Source organism: Hirundo rustica, chromosome 1 (assembly GCF_015227805.2).
Source record: "Hirundo rustica isolate bHirRus1 chromosome 1, bHirRus1.pri.v3, whole genome shotgun sequence".
In the NCBI taxonomy this organism is placed as follows: domain Eukaryota; kingdom Metazoa; phylum Chordata; class Aves; order Passeriformes; family Hirundinidae; genus Hirundo; species Hirundo rustica.
The window spans coordinates 54,246,691-54,267,536 of record NC_053450.1 but is presented as its reverse complement, the minus strand read 5'-3'; the positions used below and the strand labels follow the sequence as shown (position 1 = coordinate 54,267,536).

General features: G+C 44.7%; 1 protein-coding gene across 5 annotated transcripts in view; it reads right to left on the bottom strand.

The window, feature by feature from the left end:
* Positions 1 to 9,518: 9,518 nt before the first annotated feature.
* The window catches only part of LDLRAD4 (low density lipoprotein receptor class A domain containing 4), a 241,400-nt gene continuing 230,072 nt past the window's right edge, over positions 9,519 to 20,846 (bottom strand). For all 5 annotated transcript variants that reach the window (XM_040068670.2, XM_040068680.2, XM_040068710.2 and 2 more), the window contains one exon: positions 9,519 to 20,290. In XM_040068670.2, the coding sequence (XP_039924604.1) occupies positions 19,748 to 20,290 (543 nt within the window). In that variant the 3' untranslated portion in view covers positions 9,519 to 19,747. The remainder of the gene's footprint in view (positions 20,291 to 20,846) is intronic.

The following is a 20,846-nucleotide window of genomic DNA, read 5'->3' as shown; positions in this document are numbered from 1 at the left end:
TGACCTGGAGAGCTTTTGTGACAATTAGTCACATGCCTGGTTGTACTGGTGACCTTTTCTCAAATTGGCCTTGTATGTAACCGCAGCCTCATTATTGCAGAGAGCACCTGGGGAGTTCTTGGGCCTCCCAGGGAGTGAATGAAAGGCCACTTGGTGCCCAGCTGGTACCCAGCCACACTGCAGTTTTAACTAGGCTAAAGTTGACTTTCCTCCCGTATCTCACTTGTAAATCATCTTGCCATGATACTAAGGTGCAGTTCTTGTTAGTGACAGTCAGCCTTAGCGTGAGTCTGCATGGCTGGAAGCCAGGGGCCACCACCCTTTGGAGAGGCTGTGTGCCTGCACTGTGCTGGCAGGCTGGGGCAAGCAAGGGGCACCTGGGGACAGCACAGGGTCTCCTGGTACCCAAGCCAGCACAGTTGGCACACTCACGTGGCAGCAGTGTCCCTTAAGGTGGAGCAGCATAAGCGAGTGCCTTCAGCAGCAGGGAGGGAACAGGGGAGCAGGTGCCATGGCCTAGGAACGCAGTTTGGCTGCATCACCAAGAGGTCCTGAGGCAGCCCACAAGTGACCCGAGCAAGGGAGTGCCCAGCGAGTGCCAGGAGTCCTTGAAATGCCCAGACAGAAGCCGAGCAGCACCTTCCTTAGCCCACAGGACCGTGCAGTCAGTGCTAACAGGCCTTGCTTTTTTACCTCTTGCAGCTCAGCATCCTCGTGGGAAAGGGCTGTCCCTTCAGGCTCTAGAGGGTGGGTGGGGGTGTGGGTCCCTCCACCTCTGCAAAGCTTCAGAAATCTGGTGAGACCAGGACTAAGACATTCATCACTACATGTACAGCAGGGAAATGGCTGCTTTGGCAACCTCCCCCACTGCTGTCTGCTGCCTGCCTCACGTGTAACACCACTGCACAGCATCACCAAGTCACAACCTGCAGTGGGGCTGGACCTGAAACTGGGACAGTGCTCTATGGTATGCCTGAGCAGGCTGGGTCCGCAGTTGGGCATCCCAAGATGAGTCCAGAGTACATGCTGTGGTCAAAGCAGGGAATCTGAGTCAAAACCGGGGCCCCAGGATGGAACTGGAGTAGATGTTAAGGTCCTAGAAGGGGTCAGATCTGAAATCGCATCCCAAGATGGGACTGGAGCTGAAGTTGTAAACCAATGCAGAGCCAGTGCCAACATCACAACTCATTACTTGGCTGGGGCTTACGTTGTGGCTCAGGATGGGGAAGAGACAAAATCAAAGCCCAAGCACTGTCCAGAGCCAAAATTGCAGCTAAAGGCGGTCCCAGAGTCAAGATAACATCCTACCGGGACTGAAACAAAAATCATGGCCCAGTATCAGGACAAAACAGCAGTCACCACCTGAGGTAGTGCCAGAGCCAAAAAATTCATAACCCAAGATGGGCTGGATCCAAAGCCATGGCCAGAGGTGGGGGCCAGAGCCTACGCTGCTGCCCAGACTGCTGTGGCACTCAGTCTGAGCATGGACTAGAGTCAAATTTGAGTTGGTGCAAATAGTGGGTCAAGATAGGGCAGGAACTGAAGCTGAGGCCTAAACTTTTAGCTCTCATATTTTTCAGATTCTGTAGTGCATTAGTATATAACGCTGCATATTAAGTGTTAGCAAGTTCTCCTCATAGTGTAGTTAGACAAAACAATCCTTTTCTAGCCTGTGAACCAAGGTCACATCACAGCTTCAGGCCCCAAAGCATATAAACAACAGCAAATTCATGGGGGGCAAACTAGGAGGATGGGACTTCATCACCTGAAGCTGTAGTTGGGACACTTAACCCCAGTGTGTAAATGGACCAAAACTTAGAAAAGTGTGAAAACTTGTGACCTGTCATCCATCTTGGGTGTAGCCTCAGCCAGGCTCTTGTATTGCCCAAGGTGTATCCTTTGAAGGCCTTTGTAATAAATACCTACTTTATTTCTCTTACTCTATCAAGCCTCTGTTCTAGGTAACCATTCCAGGCATCAAAGTCACAGCCAAGTATTGGGCCAGAGCTGAAATCATGCCCAGAAATGCCACTGAGATGAAGCCACAGACCAACATGGGGCTACAGCCACAGCCACAACCTGCTACCCAGCCCCAGCCACAGTCACAGACCAAAGTGAAGCTGAAGTAGCAACCTGGTATTAGGCCAGACCTGTCTCAGAGGCCCAAGATGTGTCTGGAACTGAAATCATGGCCTGAAATTGCAATGGAGCCGAAGTCACATCTAGAGATGGGGTAAGAGGCCAGAGCCACAGACATGGTCTGAGATTGAGCAAGAGGCAAAGATGCAGCAAAAATGGCACCATCACTGATGTTACAGCTCAGCATGGGGTTGGAGCTAAAATCACAGTCTGATACAGGACTGGAGCCAAACTTGTGCCTTGAAATGGGACCAGAGCCAAAGTCACAGCTCAATATGGGTCTGGAGCAGAAGCCATGATCCTCACAGGGGCTGGAGCAGGGACCAGAGTTGAAGCCCTGATCCAAAAACTAAGTTAAACTCATGGTCTCATAGTGGACAGGGGCTGAAGACATGGCTCAAAAGTAGCCATCAGTCACTGAACAGGGAATGGCTGAAATCACTGCCCAAGAAGCAAAAGTTGCAGTCTGAAATCGGCAAAAGCAGAAGTCATGAACCAAGCAGGGACTAAAGGCAAAGTTGCGACTGAGTATCAGAGACAAAGATGTGGATGGCGAGATGGCCAGAGCCAAAGTCACAGCTTGACACAGGGCTGAAGCTAAAGTAGCAGCCCAAGTAAGAGCTGTAATAGCCTCCCAATCAGGGCCAGAGCCAAAGCTGTGATCCGCCATCAAGCTGCTGGCAAAGCATCTGACCAATATCAGGCCAGAGATTAAGTCCCAATCCAGACCTAAAACTGCACTCAGAGATCAGGCTGGAGCCAAAGCAGGAGCCCAAGATGAAAATTAAGCCAAATTTGTGGCCTGACCAATAGTTTAAGCCAAAGTTTCAGATGTGGTTGTAAAGATGTAGCTGGAGACAAAGTCACAAGCCAAGACAGGGCCAGAGCCAAAGCTATGGCCCAAACAGTGGCCAAGTCACAGAAGCCTCCTGAGGAGGGGTCAGACCCAAAGCCTGGGCAGACCCAAAGAAGGCATCTAAACAATCGCCAGAGCCAAAGTTATGGCCAAAGATGGGACTGAAGCAAAAATCTCGACCCCGTATTGAGTCAGAGCTGCAGTAGCAGCCTGAGGTTTGCCAGAGCTCCAATTGCTCCCAAAGACAGGCGAAGTTAAAGTCTCACTCCAATATCTCTACAAAGCTGAGATTAATAAATCAATTTGGTACCAGTCACAGCCCAAGCAGGGACCAGAGCCAAAGCTGCTGCCTGATATCGGGCAGGACCCAAAGTCACAAACTGAGAAGGGCAGAGCAGGAGCTGAGTAGACATGGGAGCCTGAGCTGGAGTCAGAGCCCTGTATCAGGGTGGGAACAAGCTCGTGACCCAAGATGGGACCAGAATCAAAGTTGTGGCTCAGGATGGGTCCTGGAGCAGCAACCATTGCCAAAGATGAGGCTGGAGACATGATAGAGGCCCAAGATGGCTCCTGATCTCTACTCACAGCCTGAACAAAGGTCAGTCCCAGCCTGACGGGACCAGAACCAAAATCACAGCCTAGCCAGGGGCCAGAGCTGAAGCCTGATACCAAGCTGCAGATGAAGAGACAAGGCCAAGGAGCAAGGGCTGGAGCCCAGCTCGAAGAGTGACATACAGCCAGAGCCAAACCTATGACCAACTGGCTGGCACCCAATTATTGGCCTGAAACAGGCAGGAGGAAGTGTTGCAGACCAAGATGGAGCTGAGTGGAAACAGCAGCTCAGTACTGGGCCAAAGCTGAATTCACATCCTGAGCAAGACCCAGGGTCAAAATTGTGGCCCAAGATGGGCCCAGAACCAAGGTCAGAGCCTGACAGGGGAACAGCTGAAGTCTTAGCCCAAAGAGGAGCTGAAATCTTGGCCTAAGCAATGCCTGGAGATGAAGCAATAGTGAAAATGGGGCTAGTCAAAACAATGGCCTGAACAAGGACCAGAGCCAGTCACAGTTGAAATTAGTGCCAAAGCTGAAGGTACAGCTGAGCCTTTCGAGCAGGGTTGGAGCCAAAGCTGTGACTCGGTAACAGACCAGAGCAAAAATAGTGACTCCAGATGGTGCTGGAGCCAAAGTTGAAACAAATTCCTCTGACTGTGTCCCCTTCAGGGTGTCAGCTTAGGGCATCGCATCACACTCATCCTTGTTCATCACTTAGCATCAGCAACAATAATAATTAGAGAAATGTAATTATCCCCTAGCAATTAGCTGCCTATTTTTATGATCTTCTTAAGTAGAAAGAATACATCTTGATTTCAAAAGCCTGCAGGGTAACATGTGGTGTTAAGTTTGGGCTTGTGTTTGATGAATTGATTGGACAATCACAGAGGAGGGAACACAGAGGAGGATATTCGGGCTTGTTTAGGAATAATACCCACACATGCTACGGTTCTCAAGTCAACTCCATTGCCAATACTGAATAGCCTGTGTCCTCCTCTCAAACTCATGCTCAAACTCAAACTCACGAATCAAGAACCTTATGTACTCTTGCAATCAGAATAAAGTCATAAAACTGATATAATTTCCACTTGAAATGCTATACTGAATCCATCAGAAATGCAATTGGAATCCTACATTTAATATGAATCAAAACTGTACTGCTGGGAGGCTGGTACAGGTCCAGCACTGGTAATTTCAATGGGCTGTCTCAGTGACCTGAAGCAGGCATGGAGAGACAGCACAGGCTGCTTGTGAACACTGCCTTGACCTGGCCCTTGTGCTTACTGATGACCACCCATCTGGGGTCACAGAGCAGGTGGGGACAAAATCCAGCTCCAGCATTAGGTTCAAAACACACAAGCTGCAAGTTTACCATACATCTTTTTTTTTTATTGTCATTTCACACGGATTTGTTCATAGGTGCAAAAAGAGTTGCCAGACCTTGTAAGGACGTGGATTTGAGAGAACACGAGAGAAGGCAGAGATGAGCAGCAATGCTGTACGTGCCCCTCAGCTGAAAGACTCTGCAATCAGTAGTGCCAAGTACCCTCCAGCTGGCACTGTCAAGCACTTCCACCAGCGCATTTGCACCAACTCTTTATCCAGGCACTGCCTGACAGCCACCTTGGAGCACCTTACCCCCAAAAACAGGTGCCTGCACACAGCTGTGGCCTCCAGCTACCTCCCAGATGTGGCAGCTGTGTCTTAATGTGGAAGGAGACCTTTGGATGCATCGTAGTGGAGAAAGGGAATTTCTCAGCCTTGGCTAACTGATAACTAATGATATGGTTAGCCAAATACCTGAACTTAGTTTTTATCCTGGATTAGATTAGAAAAAAAATGAAAATAAAGAGAACACAGCGTCATTTTATACAAGGAGTATTCAAAGTTCTGCCTAATGCACTAACAGTGTATTTTCTATTGCTGGGTTGCTGAGCACTAGCCCTCACACCTCTGCACAGCATGTACCCACATACAGACAATCTCCAAAAAAAAAAGTGCCAGTGCACAAGCAGCACTCAAGCTACAGCTGCACCGTTTACTCTCAAGTACAGTTTGGCTGCAGACAGGCATTTCACTTCTGTGTCACTGTCAAATGGTGATTTTAGTGCAGCTGATGCCATTTCCCTGACAGAGCATAATTTTATAGTAAAGTGCCTGTTTGCCCTAGCATATGGCTGGAGATAGCAAGCATGTTATCTATAGGTATAATGTACAGTGTGACTGTGGAAGGTGAGAGGGCTTGCATGCTGAGTAGTTAATGCAGTTATCACCCAGCCACAGGGCTTTTCATGTTTGCCAATGCACCTCTCGCTGAAAAGCTGCGACACCCAGCACTGCACCAGTAACTTCCCAAAACAAATAGAGTCAGTCACTATCAGCACCTTTCATCTGCAGAAGGAGGGGGGTCAAAGAACTGACTCTGCAGTCCCTCAGTCAAGCTTTACCTGTTAGGCTTTTCCTGACAGTACATTAGTTGAAGTTACCAGCTCATCAACTTTTCCCCCAAGAGATATAAAGTTTGCAGCATAAGCAAATTTTACAGCACTTATAATCCTAACCCCATTGTCAAGAAAGAACTAGCTCCTATCCATTTTGCTGTTGCCATAAACCCTGCTGAACGGCTATGCAAGCACACTTGTGCTTGCATATTTGACTTCTATGTCTTCTTCACCAAGTAAAGCCAACTAGGGCAAACTTGGCTCAGCTCATGAAATATTCACAGCACTGTAACACGATTACACGTGTATGCATATACACAGGAACATGTAATAAGTGGGAATGTTCTCACTGCTTTGAGATGAAAACGACTTTTTTTCTTTTCTCCTAAGAATTTCTTGCTGCCCAGGGTTAAATGTAGGTCAAGCTGTCTGAGCCCATGTCTGTGGCACACAGAGCAGGATTAAACTGGAATTTTCCACTCAACTCAACTGTCAATCACTATAATGTCTGCAAATGTTAAATTAAGCTGGAATGATCTGGTGTTGGCACTGATGGGGGGGCTCAAGGGTGGCATTTTGGCCTCCGTGAAAAAGTTGCCCTCTTTCTCTGAACAAGGGGTGGCTATGTCCTGGCTGTTTGCTCAAAGCCCTGCCAAACAGAAAATAGCTCCGTACAAGTCAGTGGGACGTGCTGGAAGTGAGCAGAGGGAAACAATTCCTTGCAAGCGGAGGGACTGGGAATGGTGGCCAGGGAAAGGTTATTCCCAGCATTGCCACAGGCTGCGCTGAGACCTGGCATGTGTGTTTCCTCATCTTTAAAATACTTTCAGCGCCCTTCTGCTGCTGTTCTGCAATATACTTCATAGTGGAAACCATTAAAGGATACAAAATATTTGATTTGATTTACAGATTAACCCCTTTATTAAGGAGAGCCAGCTTTCAAATGTCCCCCTCTAGCCATAGCAGAGGGGCTCTGCCACTGGCTCACCATGTGGCAGGTATCCCTGGGATGGATCATGCAGTCCTGCCAAAATAGATAATGTATTTAAGGCAACTTGGAACTCCTAAGGTGTTACCCTGGTTTTTCTGAGTTTTTTATAGCCTTTTGATTTTCATAAATGAAGTCAGATCTTTTTAGTTATTGTACAATATTAAAAGCAGTTCTACCTTTTTCCCACAGATGTAACATAAACAAATCCTTTGTTTTTCATTCTCTGTCCTTTGTTTGCATATTTCTAACCTGAATACAATTGTAACTGACAGTTGGTTTAGCCACTTGGCTGAGGGGTGAAAAACCCCAGAAGCCAATCTTCTGCTAGACCCACAAATGTATATAAAGTAAGAAATAAACAAGGCGGCTCTCTCTCTCCGCCTAGATTCAGCTTTTTGAGCTGGACGGAGAAACCTCTGCTCTGCAAAACCGCTTGTCTGTGTGTGGCTGTTTTGTGTGTCTCAGTGACACTAAGGCAAGCAGAAATTTGCAGTTAAATAATAACAACTGCAGCATATAGCTTCCCCCTTATGTTTTGGAACCTTCTGGGGACAAGTAGGGTTACTGACTATACAGGACACTGAGTAATTCAGCTCATCAATTTCACCACCTGTAAAGGATCCAGTGTTTCAGCTCTAATCCCCATTCTCAGGCTCTCAGGAGCAATCATTTGGCAGCCAGTCTGGAAAAAAAAAATATGTAGAAAACAAGCGAAAAAACTCATCATGCAAGTTTTCAGTTGTCTTAGTCAATGCTAGTGTTCTGCAAAAGCAGCACAATGCAAACTGCACAAAAATTGCAGGGCATCGCCACAGTAGAAGCAAGCTATTGGAAGAGGATTCAGCACTAAGGGATTTAAAATGTGCATTTTAATTAGAACTCACTTAAAGCAGAACCGATCAAAACAGTGATAATGAGAGAAGCCTAATTAATTTTTGTCTAAGTAACGAAGTCTCATTACAGACGGGTCTTTGGAAGAAAAGGGTTTGGGATGTTAAAAACAGGGTGTTTGTAATGAGACACAATACTGCTGGGAGCCTGGAAGCCAGACCAAGAGGTTTTCACAGGACTGCAGCAGCCACTATATTAATCTTTCAGCAGAAAAAAAGTAACCCTACTGAGATGAGACATCCCATTTACAGCTGAGTTGCAACCATTGGCAGTGATATTAAAACACAATCAAACAGAATGGCATATTATAAACCAAATATAAATACAATTAAAACCAGATTAAGTAAAAGATCAAAGCAGGCTGAAAAATGCAGTTTCCAGGGAGTTCAGGGTTCAGACAGTAGAGGAGGAGCAGAAGCTTGGAGATTTAGAGTACTTCTAAGAACTAAGGAACTAGCAATTTTCTAAATACTAAAGAAGAATTAAAATGTTGTAGACAGAGGAGAGCAAACGCAGGGTGGTTATAGGGGGAAAAAAAAAAAAAAGTTACTTTTGAGCCCCCCCAAAAAGTACTGTAACATTTAAAGAACTAAGGCATTTGCAAAGAACAGCAGCAGGGGGAACCCCCCTGGTTCCTCTCTGGGTGGAAGGCAGCTCCAAAGCAGGGTGTCAGAAGTGGGTTGGGCTCCCACAGCAGACCTCTTCCTGGAAAAGACTTGCAAGAAAGCCCCAGGTTTGAAGTATCAAATTCAGCATCATATCTCAGCAACACAGAGATCAAACTCCAGCAAGCACAGGAATAAAATATAAACCAAGGTAACTATGTTATGCTAAATAAAGCATCACTTTACACGCTTATGAACAGAAATTACCTGCTCTTTCCCAGTTTTGTTAAGCTTTAGTACGGCAAAGTGGCAGGTGCCAGGCAGGGACAATTTGATCTACCTTGAAAAGATCTGTGTCACCAAAGAGAAGTCTTTGAGTGTTTCACGGGACCCTTGCATCTGGTTTCTTACTAACAGTATCATCCCTCTCTTCATCCCATTACTGACCCACAACTGCTCTTGTTAAGCACTGGCCAAAGCATGCCCCAGCTTTCTTAAATCAGGTTGTGAATCTCCCTCCCACAAGCCGTATTTTGCATCTTCATTTTTTAAAGAATTTTTGCAACTCAACACTTTGGGGGCTTTGCTTATCCCCCCCACTGGTCAGTCAGCAGTGCTGTGCCAGAGGCCATCACCAACAGCAGGGCTTTCAATGAGATTGAGGTGGGGTTGTTATCTTAAAGGAATTCACGAGCTGGCTTAGATTAAGTACCTAGACTTAACTCCAGCGTGTGACAGGCTGCCTCCTGCTACAGCCCATGCTATGGCAGAGGCAGGGCAGAAACGCCTGGAACTGTCCCACCATTAATCACCAGAGCGTGAGGGTCAGAACGCTGATCTTAAACCCTCATCAGACATCCACCTCCCAGGGACCTCACATCACGCTTCAGGATCGAGTCCTCTCGGGTTCCTCAACGATCTGGGCGCCAGCAGCTAAAAGGCAGGGGAAAAAGACAAGTACTTATTTCACCAAGGTCACTCCAGTGTCCCACGCTTTTCTGGTTTTTTCGCCTCAAAGGGAAAATAAATCCAACAGGAGACAATTGCATTTAATAATTTTTAATAATTTTGCGCCATGGTTTAACCACAGCATATTAAGAACAAGCATAAAATCTGTATTTAAAACTAACAACAGCACTTAGAGCAACATCTTCCTTTAAAAGTATTGCAATAAACAGACCTTAGGTCTAAAAACTAGGACATCACCATTTGCTCAATTAAAAGAGTCAGATACACAACAGTTGAAATCTTTTTCTGTATATAACTGGGAGTTACGGTGGAAAATAAGCAACAAATTAATTGTGTTAAACAGAAAATAAATTTTAAAAAAATAAAAAAATAAAGCAAGCCAGGTTTGTCATAGCATCACGTGAACAGCTATTGAGAAATTCCAATACAGTTGTAAAAAGACATACTGTTTTTAATAGCTTTGTTTTACAACAATACATTTTAAAAGAAAGATTAAATATTGTTGATAGTGCTGTACATATTTCAGAATAGCTTGAAAGAAAATGGACAAAAATAAGAGATGTGTTGAAAATGTGATCTTGAAAGCCACAATGTTGGATATACCAAAAAAAAAAAAAAATTAAAATCCATACAGTAATAAAGCATTTTACACTGTAAATTAACTAGCGAGAAACAACAAAGAAAGGGTAACACTCTGAATTAAACAGGCATTTGATGGTTAATTTTGAGTGTAACAGCCTGACTGATGTACATACCATCATGAAATGCTCTGAGCACAGCAGCACTGGGCGGTTGAGAGTTATACAAAGATAAAACCCCTATCGACGCTTATGTAGTCTTTATATTATGAGTAGAAAAGCTTTGTTAAAGAATACTAAAGTGATTTTTTAAAAAATTATTATTATTATTATTTTTGCTGTCCAGGTCCATGGTGCCTGAGGCTCTTATAACTTCTGCTCATAGTCCTTTTAAAATCTTGGCTGCCTGCTGTGCTTTGTGGTAAATGGAAAAGCGTGAACACAGCTGTGAATACACTTAATAGACAGTCTGCTCTTTCCACTGCAGCTTCAAAGCAAATTAGTGCCTCTAAAAGGAGACATGCTCATGTTTGGTCCACTCAATACGCATGTTTTGTTATGATAAATCCTACTCTAGATTCCTCCAGCAGGAGGTTTGCTCTGTACAGTCTTCCAAGTGAAGGCCCGGGTTTTTTTGTTTGCTTTTCTTCCTTCATGCACAGAAGTGGTACTGCAGTGCAAACAGAAACGTGAAGGTGGCCAGGCAAGGCACACTTCCAAAACAATTACTCCACGCCCTGACAAACAATAAATGAATTAACAAGTGACAATCACGAAATATGCGTATTTACCTATGGTACATGCTTACTGACAGAACAGCTCAACATATGGTGATACAAGGATGTGATGATACAAGCTACCGGTAAGGGCATGATGATGCAGAACTGGCCATAAAAAACTTAACACACTTCATTAAAACAAAAAACCAAAAACAATACAAAACAAAACAAAACAAAACAAAAAAAACCCAACCAAAACGACCAAGACCAACATTCAGATACAGGACTCCTGTGAGGGCTTTTAAAAAGATATTTACAGACAAAGGTGTAGATGCTTCAGGCTGACAGAGAAGCAGTGAAGGACTGTGCCCCAGGGCACCATCCTCCAGTGTGACGGACCGGGTTGAAAGCCCACTCAAACCAGAGGAAGCCCCACCACTGACTTCACTGGCCCCGGGTAAGGCCCCCTGAGTTTTAGCACAGCACTTCGCTAATCATCTGAAAAACCAAACCAAAACGCCATCTCAAACATCTCCCAACACCTCGCTACCTTACATCTGTGGCTAAAGCTTGGCAAGTATAAAAAAGCTACATACAGACAGGAGCATCTATGAAAGATTAGTTGGTATCCATCTGGGAGAGGACGAGTCTGTCTCGGACCGATAAACTTCTACGTCACCTACTGTCCTGGGATAGTTAGAACAAACAGTTTAGAAAAATAAGTAGAGCATCTGCAAGTCCCTACACTAGAACTTCATGTTGAGTTTTCCTGAGGTATTTGCTTCACCGAAGAGCGTGCAGGGGCACAGGAATGGAGCACCACGGGGAGACGCCGGGGGAGAACCAAACTGCCAAGGGAGCCCAGCAGGAAGCTGAAGTGTCACTTCCCACATCGCTTCCCAGGTTGGGTTTGAACAGGTCTAAGCATTTCATTGTAATCTTAAATATGAACCTGGGTTAAGCCATTGCTGTCAGAAGCCAGCACAGCAGCAGAGCTGCCAGCTCAAAGCTCCCGCTCAAACCCTGCATTCAGCTCGCTACCAGCTGCGGCCACTCTTGTCCACCCAGCAAGAGCACAGGTCACCAGTGAGTCCATGCCCACCCCAGACCCAAGGACAGTCTGTAGTGGCAGCGTGGTGCACCAGTCGTGGGCACAGAGCAAGGGTTGGCTGTTGTCACAGAACTCTCATTGGCCTAGCTTTGACTTCGCAGGGATGGTTTGGGGCAGCTCCCACTTAGTCTGAGCTTCATTTCAAATCTAGGATGTGATTAAAAAGGCTTGAAAAGCTTTAGCCCATTTCTAAGTTAAAAAAAACAAAACAAAACCAAACAAACCGGTAATCAAGGATAGTAATAAATAATGTATCTGCTGGAGAAGTCGTAACTAATAATGGTCCAACTTAGCAATACAAGGCAACAACCAATACGAGAAGCATCTAGCTGCAAGGTTAAAGCTGTGGAGGTTTTGTTTGTTTTGTGGTTTTTTCCTTTTTTTTTTTAAAGTGACACATTTAAAAAAAAAAAAGTAATCTTCACAGCAAAAATGCATCAAACGACTAATTGCTATACACAGGCTTGTCAAAAAGGATTTGTTTAACCTTTTTCCCTTACGCTATTATATTGATATTTAATAGGAAAATAAAATACATAGACTTTTTGTCATTTGTATGCGTTCATTTCCAAACTTTCTTACAAAAAAAGGACCAAGCACAGATTGGCATTCACAAAGTCTATGCCATTTTTTTGTGTTAAAATTGGTATCATCTGTACACTATCTTACAGTATTAACAACATCTATTTGTTTTTGTATGTTTGTTCTACCCATTGGGTAGGATATGTGCATAATATATTCAAGTTATACACAGCACCATACAAAGGGAAAAAAAAAAAAAAACAAAAACAAAACCCAAACCAGAAAAAAAGACAGACAACTAAAAAAGCACCATTTTAAGTGAGGCACAACAAAGGTGGGGGCGTAAAGCCTGATGCAAAGCCCTCTGAAGTTGGCAAGAATCTTCCTACCAACTTCAGCGGGCTTTGGATAGGGCCCTCTTGAGTGCAAGGGGATTCCTATCTGCTCAGACCTGAACATGAGGCACCTTAGTTGCTTACAAACTATGGACATGCAAACCTCCTCAAAATTATACCTAAGAAGGACGTATTTAATTTGTTAATAAACCTACCACAGCAGACAGACAAGCACAAACCAAGGAGAGAAAGGAAGAAGAAAAGAGACAGCTTTGTCACCCACGAGATCCTACATACACCATGTTGTTTCAGAAAGCTCACACACCAAACCATTTAAAGCAGCAGCAGCAGCAGCAGCAATATAGCAAAGAAAACAGCATCATCTCTGGCAGTAAATCGCACATCTGTCAGAGGGAAGGGGAAGTATACCTACATTTCAGTTTTGCTTTTTTATCATTAATCAACATTAAAAGGTAAGCTCTTTTATAGCAAGAAAGTAACCCTAGCAATACCCGGGTTGCTTGTGTTCAGTCTAAAAACAGGAGAGTTTGTGACACGAAAAAGTCCTTGATCTTCCCTTTCAAAAGCAGGAGAATTGTACTGGGTGGTTACAAAAACAGCATTAGCATCCCTGAAAAACATTTAATGCCAGTGACAATTTCAAGGCAACATCAGTCGGCCTCTCCACTGGCTGCACATCTGCAGTACTAAATAGTGCGGCAAAGCACTTCATCGAAACACATACGCTTCAGTTTGCTGGGAAGAGACAATGCAGGTCTCACATTGGTTTTGCAGGATGAACTTAGTGGTGCAGCTTCTGTTTATCCCCCAGAGCTGTACCAAGAAAACTACTCTTTTTTGTTTGCTGGTGCAAGAGTGCCCAATGGGGCTTTTGCCAGCCCAACAATGCGATCAGAGGTGGCTCAGAAGGTAATTTACATCCCTGATTACTGAAGACAGGCTGGCAAACAATTTATTAGCTATAAAAAAAATCCTACCAACATTTTCAGTCAGCATATTCTCAAAACCTTCAACTTGAATCTCGTAATGAAACATACGGAACAGTTTTAGGACAGGAAACCTCTCTAAGTTCAACACATCCTCACAAGGGACTTGTTCTACATCTCACAAGGGAGGCCATGTTCTAAAAGGCCTCAACAGGCCTCAGACAACTCAGAAAGACTGCCTCTTTCCAGGGATTGAAATTATTGGCACATTTGGGGCTAGTGTAGGAGAAAAGTTGTAATTGTACTGGTTGGCAAGCAGGCAACACAGGGAAGGGAAAGACGAGATATGTGTAATTAAATTATGTGCAACAGCCTTTATCTGAAAAGCCAGACTTCATCTGAACCCACCACACAGAAGGATCACTTGGTTCTCATCATCAGCTAGGTCTGAAAAAACATGAGATTTAGGGTACGCTAAGTATATTTCCCTCCTGTACATCAATACATGAGGCCTGCATTGGGGTTATCCCAAAGCATGAAGATTTTTCAAAGCTCACCCAAAAGGACAGCGAGCTGTTGGATGGAAGATGCACCAGCACACCAGGTGACAGGCAAGAACTGATGCAGCAAGAAAGCCCCCTGCTGATAAAAACATAGGTCACAACATTTACAGGACCGAAAAGCAAATACTCCTCGTGCTTCCTGCTGTTTGACAAATGACCTGCCATTGTTCCTGAGAGCGCAACACAGAGCCATTTAGCACTTCTGGAAGGTGATCATGGAATAGCAACTAGTACAGAGAGAACCAAGGGGACAAGTTTGCACGCAGGTCTGGATGTGCGTGGACATGACTTAACAGTAATGACCAGAGAGAACTTGTGAATAATCCTGAACACTTTCAAAAAACAGGCCAGCAAGCCTGTTGTTTATCCTTGGGGGAGGGGAAAAAAAAAGGTAAAGAAAAATACTGATGTATATCTATTTTTCACCAACTTGCTATTTTGTTTCTTTTCGCCTATGAAATCAGGTTACCTACCTATCATGAGCCTTCAGGGATAAAGTCAGAGAAAGGGCAGCAATCAATCTTCTCCAAAGCATTCAAACATTCCTTATAGATTAGAGCGTCAGTTCTAAGGTCCAATATCTCACTACCTGGCAGGGTTAGAAACGACTGCCTCAGACAGCACTGTTCCAGACAGCCTCCACACGGGGCTCTTCAGCAGGACAAGGATTTCTTCTCTATTGCAAAGAAGTGCATTCCTCAATAAACAATGCAATTTTGCTCCTTGCCCTTCCCTGCACCCTATTCACAGAAGAAAAAAAGAACTCTCAATGACACTTTTAAAAAGACGTCTATCTGCAACAAGAACATTCAGAGATTTGGCATAACAGAAGTGGCTTCCAGCTGGGACAAACTGGTGGAAGTAGGCAAGCAGTAATAAAAAGCCAAATGAAGCTCAGCTTAACCCATGGTTTCTGCAGATTCCATGACTGCAGGAATGCAAACATCTTCCTCACTAGCTGTCAGGAACTTGTACATGGGGCATACGCTTGAGTTTTCATACTTTCAAGGGAAAATCATGCTGTAATAAAGTCCCATCAGCCCGAGACTGGCCTAAGTGCAGAGTTCATCAGCGACAAGACCAAAAGTAGCATAATTAGATCCTCCCTGATGAAAACATCCTATTATGCAAAGTCCTGTGAATTCTGCACGTGCCACACACGCCAGGAAAGGGATCTGAACACTGCACTGTTGGCTGGGTACCCCTCTTCCCATCCCTCATTCACATCTCTTAAGCAGCATCACACTCAGTCTGCTTGTCCAGCACTGAGAGGAGCGCAGCCACAACTGTGCTAGACATAGGTACAGAATCAGAGCTAAGTGCCAAGTGCTCCATCGGTAAACTGGCAGAGAAACCATTCTTTTTTTTTTTTTGCTAAACCCCCTGCCTTTTCTAGCCCTGAAAGACCACACAAAAACCACCAAAGATGGGGCATATTTAGCATCAAGAAGAGAGCCATGCCAAGATACGTAAGGGAAAAATCAGTCTTTGCAGGAGGACAGAGGTTACAAAACTTTATGAAGTAAAGGTGCATTTAAAAGAAAAAAATAATCTTTTAACCTGAAAATTTCTAAAGTAAGGGCATCACTATACTGAATTTTGGGAACACAAGTTACTGGGCAAAGTCAGAAGATGCAACCAGAATTCAGGCAAATATGACCCATCACATAGAAATCACCCACACACATATGATGAGGGTTTTGTGCGTGAGACACAATAAACCAGAACATCAGTAGGTAGGCAGAATCTATGCAATTAATGCTAAAATGTTTGCAGAAACCTTTTATAATTTATACAAAGTTTTGCTGAGTGGCTCTGGAATACAGTCTACCAAATCTGGATATTTTCAAAGCTTGTCTTTCATAAATGCTTCACAGAATTACCAATCCTCAGAGCTCACCATTGTCTAAGCCTGTAAGGATTGATCATGCTATCTAATTCTGGTATTTCTTTTACTGTTCTGTTCTCAAGAGCAGATTCTCTACCATGTCAACAAAAGAAAAAACAAAACTCCAAAGTGTTTCAATGTTACACTATGTACTTCCTTCCCATTGCAGAGCACTAATATCCATCAGAAAATAGCCTATTTACTGCTAAAAGAGGCCCCAAACCAGAGGATTGCAAGCTCACCTACATCAAATAAACAAGTCACTACGCTCCCAGAGCTGAGAGGTACTGTCTGCACATTACATTTGGGAAAGCAGAGCATGACATTAAGCCATTAGAGAGTGTCCAAAGGAGGGCCATGAGGATGATGAAAGGTCCTGAGGGGAAGCCATATGGAGAGTGCCTGAGGTTACTTTGTTTGTCCAGCCTGGAGGAGACTGAGGGGAGGTCTCAGTGCAGTCACAACTTCCTCACAGGGCAAAGAGGAGGGGCAGGGACTGGTCTCCCTCACTCTGCTGACCAGTGACAGGATCCAAGGAAATGGCTGGAAGCCATGCCAGGGTGGTTTAGGTTGGGTGTTAGGAAAAGATTCTTCCCCCAGAGGGCGGCTGGGCACTGGAACAGGCTTCCCCAAGGAGATGACAGAGTTCAAAAAGCATTTGGACAGTGCTCTTAGGTACATGGCGTGACTCTTGGGGATGGTTTATGCAGGGCCAGGAGTTGGATTCAATGATCCTGATGGGTCCCTTCCAACTAAGCATATTCTCTGATTCTAGGATGAGAAGACAAAGATGCAAGAAGAGATGCAACTATTAGGTGAGCAAATACCAAGTCATTTTTAAACAAATCTTTTCGAAAGAACTGGAAGAGGCTACATTTTCCATGCAGAAAAAAATTCTCAGCCAAGAAAAATTAAGAGACAGCCTACTGGACAATGTTAATGTGAAGTGCGTAAATCCACTGGCATGAAGGGAGGGCAAAAGATGGCAAAGGGCTGTTTTTAAAGAAAGTATGTTCCCAAGAGGTGACTTTGAAGGCAACTTCAAGGCTCACTTTGCTGAGATCCGCACACGGGGAAAGTTGGTCTTCAACCAGCCCAAGCCCAGGGCCCAGGCCAGGTGTTTCTCTGCCACGACAACTGAGTTCCAGCTGTTCTCACCTGAAGGCTTCTTGGCTAAACAATCCTCATTTAGGCAACAGCACAGTATCTTTGTAGGCACACACATTCTCTGCCTTAAAGGCTCACTCCCTCAAGTGACAAAAGTCACTGAAGACCAAAACCAACATTTGCTGGCTTTCTCCTCTGGTAGGGTTTTGTTTGTTTGTTGTTTTAAACTAAAAATTATGTTCATAGGTTGTTTGCAAAAATCTAATTTCACAGCTTTTATTCCCAGGAACCAGACAGTGATGAGAGCCCCAGCTGACTGAAAGACTCCTAGTCATCTTCTAAACACCTGTCCCATGGGTCTGAGAGGAAAAAAAATATGTGAATCCCACCATACAATCACTATCTCTCCCTTCAATTAATACATACGATAAAAGGCAGCTTTACTCTGCATTACCAGCATGACTCAGACCAAAATAACAATTACAGAGACAAATGGGGTTGTGTATTCAGACTAACAGTTATACAAATGTTTTCTAAACTAGAATAAAATCAAATTACCTTATGAAGAAAACAAATCTACACTGAGGCCAAACAGACACACATAAACACACACTGTTTTGGCATTAAAACTCTGCATAGATCAAAGATGCACTTCAGATATCAGAGCCCCCCGTGTACAGAAGTCTTGCAGAAATCCAGCCTCCAGCCATGGGACCAGGGCATCGGTGCCCTTGGGGCACTCAGTGGCTGCTGCCCGCAACCAAGCACAAGGCTGAAGAAAATAGAAAAAAGTGAAAGATCTTAAAGTGAAAAGGTCTATGACACACTCATACACCTATATATTAGAAACTATTCAAGCTAAGACTCTAAAGATTCCGACTTTTAAGTCCATTTCCAAAATGCATTTTAAGTGCAATTTGTGCTTTTTCATGTGCTTGTGATGCCACTATCGCCTTTTGTCAACTGAGTTCCGGCGCCGCGCGTGCTTCCACACGGGAACAGCCAGTGAGGAAACACCCCACGTGCCACGACACAGGTGGGTAACACTTTCCAACTGCTCTCCAGGCCAGTTTAGCGAGAATCAGGGCTTACAGACACTTGGTTAACACATGAGCCACCTTCACCCATGAGCACAGTCCTGCTGTTGTCACGCAGACATCATGCACCCAGGAGGGTTTCCGCAACAGGGCCCAGAGCAAATTGGTTTGCAGGGAGAATTCCTGGCGCTCCCACGTCCCTGCCAGGGATGCGGCAGGAGCCGGCACCACTGCTGCGAGCGCTCTTGGTACTGCTGCAGAAACACCACGGGGGGGTTTAGCCACAAGGGCCCCCTTCACTTCAACAGGATGGACCTCCAGGACTGAACTTCAGAATCTGAAAGGATGAAATGGAGAGCGAAAACCACAACAGTTTCACGTACTTCAACGGCGGTGCAGGGGGGAAAAAAATCCCACCCTGCATTTTCAAACGATTTATTGCATAATGTCATGATATGTGACTAAATACATTTCAGGCTACAGTGAGGACCAAAATCTCTAGAACGATAAGTACTGGTGATACTGCATTATGAAATGGAAAATGGCAGCACTTAGAATCAATACAAATCAACACATCTGGGAATTTTAGTTTTGCCATTTATGAAAGAAACAGTCTACACTGCAAAATAGCTATACCGTAAGTGATGGAAAATGCTGGGAATTTCGTATTTGCCTTCTTCCATCCAAGAGTCTCCAAGATGCTTCATTGATACACTGTTATTTGAATGCACATTATTGCAAAGACAAGTGTCCCTGTATTTTTTGAATTGTAAAAGTCAAGAGATGTTAGGCTAAGTCCTGCCCCCATCTTCTAGCAAACCCGGGGGTAGGGGGCAGAGTCCTCCTGATTACTTCTAGGGCTCTATCGTTATTCCACAGGTGAAACGACAACATATAGAAGAACTTCACATAAAACAGTTCCCTCATATATATTTTTTTTAAAACAGTAAGATAGTGCAACTTTTTAAAACACATTTATCACAACACAAATTAATTCCTTGCATTCATCTAAGTTCTCAACTTTATACCTTGGCACACAGAACAGGAATTTTGTTTCATAATAAAAAAAATTCACAACCTGGGAGAAAAAAAAAAGCAAACTGGCCAATTCTTCCCCCATTTATCTAGCAAAACCACCTTCTTACTTCTGCCATTCAGTGAGTATAAAACAGGCCGTACAAGCCTAATTTCTGTGCTAAGTCAACTTTTAGAATTAAATAATTGAAATAGTTTATTAAAAAAAAATAATATATCCCCCCCCCTCCCCTGAAACACTGCTCGTAGACAAACTGAATGGAAGTTTGTATTTCTCTCAATCTGCTTTGCATGCAATTCCCCTGAAAGGAATCAGAAACAAAGAACTGGTTTGCACGTTTGGTTTTACTCGGTTGTACCACGTGAAACGTAACAACACTGTGCACCGGAGCACGGGGGTCTTCCTCCACCGCCCTGCTTGGATCTCCCATCTTCAGTCCAAACGCCCCCGGGCGGGTAACTTAGACCAGGTTTCCTGGTTTCCGGTCCTGGCCTTTGCTGGGGACTATTGTGCTCTCTGAATTGTTCTGCTGAAACTGAAGTCTGCTCCCCCTCTGCGAGGAAGGAGGCATGTTGCTGTGCTGGTGATGGAAAAAAGAGGAGCCTGGGTAATGCCCCATGACCTCGCTGTACGTCGGGGGTGGTCCTTCCATCCTTCCATTACTGCTATAGTTGGTTGCACTTATGCCCGAATTGCTGCTGGGTGGGCAGGGACCCCCATTGTACATCGAGATGTCTATCAAGTCGCTATCAAAAATGGTTCGGTTGGGCGGCGCCCTGACGGATTCCCGGTTGAGCTCCATCTGCTGCTCGGGGTCCCGGAGCTGCAGGGTGCACGGGCCCTGGTAGGGCGGTGGCTCTTCGCCGTCGGACAGGGAGATGGTGGGAGGAAGGTCAATCTCATGCTGCATGTAAGGGTAAGTGGGCTGGAAGCGACTGAAACGGTCCCGCTGCATAAAAGATGGGGTGGTAAACCTGTCCCTGGACCTTGGGGCGTACATGATCTGAAACGGGAAGAGAGAGACACGTGTGACTCCACGTCTGCAAAAAGCGCTTCAGGTGCTCCAATCCTTACAAGAAACTGAGAAAACACAGAATGCTTCTTTTTCCCACCTGTCTTAAGAGGTTAAACCCAGCAGACACCGTGTACACGTGCGGACACATGCATGCAGGTGAAGAGGCAGGAGGTGCAGGAAGGATCCAGCACACTTGAGAACAGCTGCATGAAGGAAGCCCAGGGCCCCACAAAGTTCCTTCTGACATTAAAGCACTCCCAGCAAAAACAAATTATTCTGCTTCTGAAACCAGGAAATTAATTCTCTCTAGTCTCAATAATTGACTAGTTCTACAACGTCCCAATACTGAACTTTAGCTGCAGTCTGAGCTTCCCCCTCTGACTCAGAGTTAATGCATCCCCGAAGGATTCAGATGGTCATTTTAGTACAATTTGTAAACGCTCAGCATATCTCAGCCTTCACGATCAGAGTGTATCAGGTATCCCCCTCAGTTCTCAGCAAGAACTCAGCCTCTGGGAAGAACCTACAAACCTTCTGCATTGTG